Here is a 9,157-nt window from a genome sequence, read left to right as displayed (position 1 = left end):
ATCTTGATTTTCAAAAAAGCATCTATGCTAATTATCCTACAAGAAAATTTTGGAAGAGACACAGTCAACGTTAGGATATGTATGGTGATTGCTTCATACTTTGACATAAAACCTTGTAATTTCAGACCTAATATGAAATTTTTGGAGCATGTTCTACCTTTAGAAAAAGAAAACAATGGTGAATCAGTGACAAAGTATTAAAGTCTACAGGGAGACTGATATACATTCAATAAGAGAAAGACTAAATTTAGCTTCCTGCAGCCAGGACAATTTCACTTTTTCAGCACCCTTAGAAAGAAATAATGCCTATCTCATTTATTTGCTTTCGTAATTTTTTAACTTTTCAAAGCACTTCCAGTCCATGATTTCCTTTTACTTATACAACAACATGTGAGGTAGGAATGGCAGGTCATCATCAGGTGGCAACTGAGGAAACTGAGGAAGCCAGCAGATAACAGATCACCAAAGGTCACAGTGAAAGCCAGTGCAAATTGCTTCCAGATCACCTTATTCTCTTCTGAGATGTCTCTTCATTAGATACCTTCATGCAAAAAATGGAACTCTAGGTATTTAAATAGAAAAGGCATTTATTAAAGGATGTTAGGTGACCTCTAATCCCCAGAAGGACCAAAGAAGCAGATTTGGAGACTACCCAGCCCAGATCAATACCTAAGCCAGATCCAGAGACTACTCTGCTGGGTCAGACCCCACTGTTTCTGTTTCTTGGCTTACAGGGCAAATACTGGACCCTGGAAGATAGAACCTCAGTCACTGTGATACTAAAAGACCCACACCTCCACAGTCTTCCTCAACAGATGAAATGATTCCCTGTAGCTTGTGCTTGCTTGTTTTGCTCTTTTCCAAATAGCTCACTCGAGAATATGATGAGCAGAGTCAAAGTCACTTATTTGAGCCTGCATTCATAATGGGGGAAATCCCTCAAATATAAAAGTGATGTTCAAAAGGAGCTGAGTAGCCTCAACATCACAAGGTACATCTCACAAAGTGTTCTCAAAATTAATATGAGTCACAGAATTACAGTGGTTTGGGGGCTGAAAGGGATCTTTTAAATTGCCAGTGTTTCCAAATTTTAGGCCATGACTCAGAGGACCATAAAAATCAATGTAGTGTGCTCCACGGTATTAAAAACTAAAATAGAATTGAAAATATCACCATGTATTGCACTTAGCGAAGGTAAGTATTGTCTGGTGGAACTTTTGTCCTAACTATATATGAGTGTCTATATTTACATATGTATATGTATAAGTATCCTGAGCCCCAATGTAAAATGTATTTCTTTAAAAAAAATGTATTTCTAACTGTGAATCATGGTAAAAAAAAATTGAAGAACACTAGTCAAATCTAACCTCTTCATTTTACATTCGAAGAAGCAAAAACGAGGCTCAGAGAAATCAAGTGCCTCACTCTGGTGGTTAATGCAAAGCTGGAATCAGGACACAGAAAATCTCTCAGTCCTACTCTCCATTGTAAGGACATCATGTATCGCCTGGAAGAACACTTCCCATTTTCTATATAGAGCTCTTCCTACAATAGCCCTGTTGTGATAATTATGTATTTCATTAATTAATATATCACAAAAATATTGTAAATTTTATAGTCACACTTGGAATTAGGCAGTAATTAATTGTTGTCACTTCCTGTAGTTAATACTAGTCTTAATATCATAATGAATATTAACTCTGGAAAGACAGTTAATCTGCCTTATTTTAAAGATTTTTATGTGGGCAGATACATTAAAAATTGCAGGAGAGACATTGGACTAGTAACTATAAACAAATTTTAAAGAAAATAATTCTATTTTGAGTAAATAGAAGGATTTTTAAAGTTGTAATCTGCCATACTGAATGAAAATATACCACAGAAATTTCTTTTCTTGCTAGTTCTCCACTATGTTTGTTTCTATCAAAACATTTAAAACATTTTCCAAAGAAAGTTTCTACGATTTGAAATAAAATGTGAAAAACAAAAGCTTTTCAACAGTTTCTCTAGAATGTGTCCAATTAATGATACATCCACATTTTAAAATTTTGAATTACTAGAAAAAAGAATTTTAACTTCATAGATATTTTTCTATTCATGGATAAGAATTATAGAAATAATATACAAAGATTTTCAAAATAATATAGATTTTAGTTTTCCAGTCCTCATTTTAACATTCTATTTCTAAATAGCCATGAACCAAAGATTTGGCCAGCTTGGAATATATCTATGTCTTCAATAATAAGGAAGTTCATCAAGTCTTTCTGTACTACCGTTGTGCACCATTGTATGAGTCATAAACATGTTTAATATTAATACTATTATACAACAGCAAAACCTGGTTTTAAGATTTTGATGATAAAGAGTGTCAAAAAGGAGTCAATAATGCCAAAATTCAGTGAAGAATAAAAATAAATGATTAATGATTTAGGTAATTCAAGGAATCCCAATTTCTGCTGTGTAGTCTTCTCCGTCCTACAGGAACACTCAATAAATGTGGTAATGAAAAGTACAACACTTCAGCAAAGTGCACCCCGAATCTTTCTATTCACTAACTCAGTGCCACCACACAGATTTTGATATGAATTCAAAAGTTGACTTTTCATCACTGATTAATATTTTTTAAACTCTCACTGAGAATAGAATGCACTTTATTTCTACAACGAGAAGAATGTTGACTCTTCTCATTGTCTATGGGACTTTGTTTTCATTATAAAGAATACAACCTCAAAGAGGATAAGGTATTTTTCTTGCCAAGGACATTTTTCCTATACTGAGTGGTTCTTTGACATAGGAAGCTTACTATGACACACCAAATGTGCATGGGGAAGGGTGCAAAAGTTAGTCAGATAAGGCAAAGAATGAGGATGAGAAATTTAGTTAGGGGGTTAGTGCAGTCCTTAGAAATGCCTCTTCCTCCCAGACTGGTTTGTCTTGCTCAGTGAATACTGTTTTATTCCAATATCCCTTTTCCCAGCAGCCATTTAAAATAGTAATGAAATAATTTTTTAAATAAAATAATATATTTAAAATAAATGAAATCCTGTCACTACATGGGGGGGAAAGGTGGTGAAATTCTCCTAAACATTGAATATAGCACCAAACCTACTTCCTGCAGTGAATCCCTCTTACTAGCAATTAGGACAATTATTTTACTTAAATGGAAAAGCCCGCTACCATTCTTCCACTACTTTAAAAGACAGAAAGCATTTTCCAATATTACTAATCATACTGGAGGAAAGTTATAAACTCCCTTTTATACTGTGATCTATGGCCAGCTGCCATAGTCCTCCTAAGAAAACTCAGTATTGATGTTTCTCAGGACATGTTAGCCCTTGCTCTATTTGAATTCATGCAAATCTAAAACAAAATACAGCTGTCCAATTTGTATTTCTTGAGTTGCTTCTCAAGAGAATGTGAAATCAAAAAAACAAATTTAAAATATTGAGCTCTTCGGGGCCACCCTGGTGGCACAGTGGTTGAGTGCACACGTTCCACTTTAGTGACCTGGGTTTCACCACTTCAGATCCGCGGTGCGGACATGGCACCACTTGGCAAGCCATGCTGTGGTAGGCATCCCACATATAAAATAGAGGAAGATGGGCACAGATGTTAGCTCAGGGCCAGTCTTCCTCAGCAAAAAAAGAGGAGATTGGCAGCAGATGTTAGCTCAGGGCTAATCTTCCTAAAAAAAATAAACCCAAAATATGGAGCTCTTGAATTTGCTTGAAAAATGACAACTAGATAGTGAAGTTTCTTTTATGTGCTCTCATATTAATATTTAATTGTAAACAGTATGCCAACCAGAATAGCTAGTTAAGAAACTGCAGGGGCCAGCCCCATGGCCCAGGGATTAAGTTCGTGCGCTCCGCTGTGGTGGCCCAGGGTTTTGCTGGTTTGGATCTTGGGCATGGACATGGCACCACTCATTAGGCCATGTTGAGGTGGCGTCCCATACGCCACAACCAGACGGACCCACGACTAAAATATACAGCTATGTACTGGGGGGATTTGGGGACATTTGTTAGCTCAGGTGCCAATCTTAAAAAAAAAGAAACTGCAGAAAATTCCCATGTTTCTTAAAAATATAGACCTTAAAAAATTCTCATTGATGACTTTGTAAATTGTAATACCTGTATTTGGTAAGGGTGCAGTAAAATAGACATTCACATGTACTGCTGCAGGTGGCATAAACTGCTACCACCTTTTGGAAAAGGCAATTTGACAATATACATCAAAACCTTAACATGTTTGACTCTGATTGAGAAATCTGACTTTTAGGAATTTAATCTAGTGAGATGTATAATTAAAGAAATGAACAAACTTGTTTACAAGGGTGCTTATCACAGTATTATTTTTAATATAGGAAAACTGGAAACAACGTAAGTATACAATGCCTGGGACTGGTTACTAAAATAGTCAATTCATATAATAGACTACCATATAGGCGTCAAGAACTTCCATTTAAAATAAGTATAGACAAGCAAAGAAATAAAATGTTAACAGTTGTTTCTCAGTGGTTTCCAGGTGACTTTTATTTTCTTTACTTCTTTCTATGTTTTCCAAATTTCATTCAGTGTACATCCTTACTTTTAAAAAGGACTTAAAAATTCATCTACCATAGTAGTATGGAAGAGAGGTTTTTTTTGAAATTACAGTTCAGTACAAATGAAATTTAATAATGTCTTTACCATGGTTGTAACTTCGAAACATTTGCACCTCTTTTTGTCTCCCATATGTACTAAAAATATGGAAAGAGCCAAAAGAGGTATGTCATTCAAATTCCCCTTTCTTCCCAAATGAAATTCCCCCCAAATAAGACCACCATATCCTCAATTTGTAAGGCGCTTTCATGTAATTTCTCTTCATAATTATAATTAGTTCTTTTGAAGTTTGTCTGTGTTTGATTTGCCTCTTCACGGTGCCAGTAGGGGACACATCTCCCATCTTTAAATTCCACCAGTCTTCTCCCTTCTCTTCTCTCCTCCCACTCCTCCTATGTTCTGGAGAGTGTGTATAAATGCTTTGTTCTTCAAAGTTTTCATTACTCAGAAGGTGGCATACAAAATAGTTACATAATGCACACTTTATTCACATTTATAAAATCATTAATCAAAAAGTTTTCATTGCAAAAATTTCCAAACGATGTCTGTAACCAACAACTGCAGCGCAGGGGTATACTACAACCCAGCACAATTCATTAAGCTCTCTCAGTGGGTTGAATCTCTGATACTCCAGCAGTCTCAGTAACACTTCAGGAACTAATACAGAGGCTATGTCTCTCTGGAGAGTAGTCTTCCAACTTTCTGGGACAGAAGTCAACCACCATATTCCCCATCAACTTCCCAAAAGAAGAGAGAGGAGTGGGGGAGGTAGAACAGGTTGCAAATCCACTTAGGCAAACTCCGTATGGACTAACCCACCAAATCAAAGGCCAGGAAGTTACCCAAACCAACTTTAAAAGCGCTCAGAGTTCGGATGCGAATCAGACAAGGGTATGCCTCCTGTGACACCTGAGACACCACGAAAGTTCTTGAAAGCACCTGTTGTGGGTTTACCCTCTTCCTGGTTAACTTCTATTCCTTTTCTTGGCGTTCTCCTTTCCCCATTTTCTGTGTCTTTCCCCTAGCACTGGCACTAGAGGCATTACCCATTGCCGGCCCATGAATGAAATCACTACTTAGTAGCCAGACCTCTCCTCGCGCCAATTAAAGCATCTATGCTTGGGTCCCTTGAAGTGTGACATTCCTGTGCCGTCAAGTCATCTCAAAAGTGCTTCTCAGAGTTAGGCAAACAAAGGGAATCCTCAAGTCACAAGGTGCAGCTGGGGCTCAGGTAGAGGACCCTGACCGCATCACACCAGAATACAACTCTCAGGTAGTGAAACGGATGGAGGCGGTGAGAAAGCCGATGTCCAAACCAAGTAAACTCAGACGCGCACGCGCGTGGCTCGCAGCGCGTCTCCGGTGGCCGCATCACAGCGCCTGCGCACAGAATCCGAGGACGGGCGGGGAGCGGAGAAGAGCCGGGGCCTAGCGCTCCCACCGCCTCACTCCCCTCAGCCTGAGAGCCCCGCCTCCTCCAGCTGCTCGCCTTCCCAAACAACCTGTGCGCCGCCAGCGCTCTCCGCCCATTGGCCCTTGGCCTTTTCCGTTTCCGCCCAGCCCTCCACAGTCCACCAATCAGCTTGTGCGTTTGGGAAAGAGGCCACCCCCGAGGCCGTCGCTCCGGCTCTTCTGCCTCCTCCGGCTGCTGCCTCCGCTGCTGCCTCCTCCTTCCCCACCTCCTCCGTCAGGCGGGCGTCTGCGGGGGCCCGAGGGGCGGCGGCAGCGGCGGCAGCAGCAGCAGCGACATGGAGCCGGGCGCCGGCGGCCGAAGCGCTGCTCGCGGGCAAGGGGCCGGGCCCCCCAGCACCCCGCCGCCCCGGGAGCAGGAGCGGAAGCTGGAGCAGGAGAAGCTCTCCGGGGTGGTGAAGAGCGTCCACCGGCGGCTCCGCAAGAAGTACCGGGAAGGTAAACAGCGAGCGGAGCCGGGGGGGAGGGGAGGCCTCCTCGCCCCCAGCCCCTTGTCACCGCTCCCCTCCCCCCCAGGGGCCACCATTACAACCTGAAGGAGCTGCACGTCAGCCGCTGCCGCTCTCCCAGGCCCGGACGCCCCCTTCTTGGTCGAGTCCTCCGTCGGCGTCGGGCGCGCTCCTCCCGCCCCCTTTTCTTCGAGGGCCCTTCAGGAGAGTTCCAGGCCTGTGGTGGAACTGAGTCCCCACCCCTCCCGTCCCCTGTCCCCGGCCGGGGTGCTGAGATTGTTGTCACCACACTCACAAACACGTCCAGCCCCACCGAGGAGGGAGAGAGACGTGGAGGTAAAACACGAAGGCAGGTAAAATCTGTTTGAGAAAGACGGCCTGCGAGGAGCCCGCCTGCCCTCGCTCCCTCGCGCCTCACCGGCCTGTCTGATCTGCCGCCGGTCAGACCCCTTCCTCGGACCTCACTCCTGCGGGTGAGCCTGGCTTCCCGGGCCTCCAGGGCTGCGAAGCCAGCAGGCCTTTTAGCTCAGTGGACTTCACCTTGTTAAAGCGGGGAGGGGCTCCATCCATACCCCCCAACCACTACCACCTTCTTCAAAAGCTGGGTCTGAGTGTTTATTTAGGCGGGCGAGGAAGAGATCTGGCGCAGGTTCTTAAAATATTGTTTAGCTTTGAAGACCCTGAAACTACCAAGCCTCCTCAGGACACAGTTACCAGCGAAGCCGGCCATCTCTGGGAACCCCCCGTATGCAAGATCTTAAGCAAACGAAGAAGCCTTAGTAGCTTTTGCTTGTGCCTGAGGAGTGTTTATAGTTGGGGTCTACAGTTATCCTTGGTATTTTCAAATATAGGCTTTGTTACTAAGCTATTTTATAACATGACAGTGAAACTTCCCAGTTTTTTGGTATGCTCAGGAGAAATTTCTTCTAAGTATCAAAATGAAGGATAACTTTCAACTTGCTCTCGCTTTGGCTTCATTGCAAACTGAAAAGTCAGCAGTCTTCTAGTGTTTTATACTTAGTTAATTTAGGATTGGAAGTAAAATTATGACAGTGAGGGAACAGACATGTAAGATCATGTTACCTTTGATTTACAAACACTTTTCAGTTACTCTAGAAGATTAAAACTGTCTTTTGTTCCTTTGAATGTCGTGGATGTGCTTCATTTTTCAAACTTTGAATCCAAAGTTTTCCTCCCTTGGCAACTCAAGCCTAGCTTTTTAAATAGCTGCTTAAATAGTCATCCTCAAAGATGGCCTATAGTTATTGTTTAATAGGTAGCAATAAAAAGAGACTTATCGGGTATAGTAAAGATGTTGAAATTTGTTTTTTAAAAGAATGCTTTAAACCCCAACCCACAATTTACTCAATAAAATGAGTAGTTACCATAGCAACCATTGCATCATTCTTGATTTTCAGAGAATGCACTTACATAATGGCATTCACTGTAGATTTTCATGTTTGGAGAAATGAGGAAATAAATGGACAAATTTTCCTTTATCATGCTATTTTGTGCAAATTTAAGCAAGTACACCTTTAGAGAAAAAAAGATGACTAGCATATAATTCAGTTTCCATTTTTACCTTTTTAATAATAATTATTATTCATTATTCATTTATTCATACATGAATAGGTTCCACTTAAATTAACACACTACTAATGTGTCATCATGTCTTCAAGTGCTGTTTATACTTGCTTAGTTCCCACGTGTTGAAACATGTATTTAAGCCTGAATATTAACCAAGGGAACACTTGTGTATAACGAGAATTGGTAGATGGAAGTTACCAGAGCTGGAATAGATACTTGTAGTTCTTAAGTGAATGATCTATTGTGCTTCTGGGCAGCTAAAGTTCTGGCAGTCTGTAAACATTTGAATGAGACTGTTCTTTAGGCATTTTAATGCACTGAATTCCACCAATGATCTAGACTTCCCTAGGCTTTATTCCAATGATGAACAAAGCCTCATCAGTAAACTAGCAAAGTAAAAGATTCTAATGAGCATGCCCTTTCTACCTTTATTTCGGACATGTAGCTCAAATCTCAGTTTTGATTTGACAATCTGTTTAAAAAAAAGGTCTGTTTATGCACATAATAATCCCAAAGAAACAATTTTTAGTGATTTCCTTTGAGGTCTTAGTATCATAATGCTGATGGTCCCCAGTCTGTGGACACATTTTACAAGTTCATTTGCAAGTCAGCTGTGGTCATAAAATAATAATATAAGTGGTGCCTAGGTGCTAGGTAAGGTTACAAAGGCCCATTTAATTAGTAACATACCTGAACTGTAATACCAATAACTATGGAAACTACCGTCCTGTTATAATAATATTCCTATCAGAAAATGCAATGAAAATTCCAGCTTAGAATCTTGGAATGTTAGACTGGAGGAAGGCTTAGCATTTATCACTGATTCCCAAACATGCTGATCAGTAGATTCGTCTGGATGTCTTTTAGAAAATACATAATTAATTCCACCTCAGATGTACAGTTTCAGAATCCCTATCATTGGGATTCTGTCAGATTTTGGAGTGGTGATCTAAACTAGTTTCTAACTTTTACATGAGTGAGCCAAATCCCCAAAATAGTAAAATAACCTGCTTGAAGTTTGGATAGTTCATCATTAGCATTGTACAT

General features: G+C 40.8%; 1 protein-coding gene across 1 annotated transcript in view; it reads left to right on the top strand.

Moving 5' to 3' along the window:
- Positions 1-6,183: 6,183 nt before the first annotated feature.
- Positions 6,184-9,157, top strand: part of BMT2 (base methyltransferase of 25S rRNA 2 homolog) — a 70,385-nt gene continuing 67,411 nt past the window's right edge. The window contains exon 1 of the mRNA XM_023639540.2: positions 6,184-6,512. Within this exon, the coding sequence (XP_023495308.1) occupies positions 6,353-6,512 (160 nt within the window). The 5' untranslated portion in view covers positions 6,184-6,352. The remainder of the gene's footprint in view (positions 6,513-9,157) is intronic.

This window comes from Equus caballus, chromosome 4 (genome assembly GCF_041296265.1).
Source record: "Equus caballus isolate H_3958 breed thoroughbred chromosome 4, TB-T2T, whole genome shotgun sequence".
Taxonomy (NCBI): domain Eukaryota; kingdom Metazoa; phylum Chordata; class Mammalia; order Perissodactyla; family Equidae; genus Equus; species Equus caballus.
This window is presented reverse-complemented; position numbering and strand designations above follow the sequence as displayed.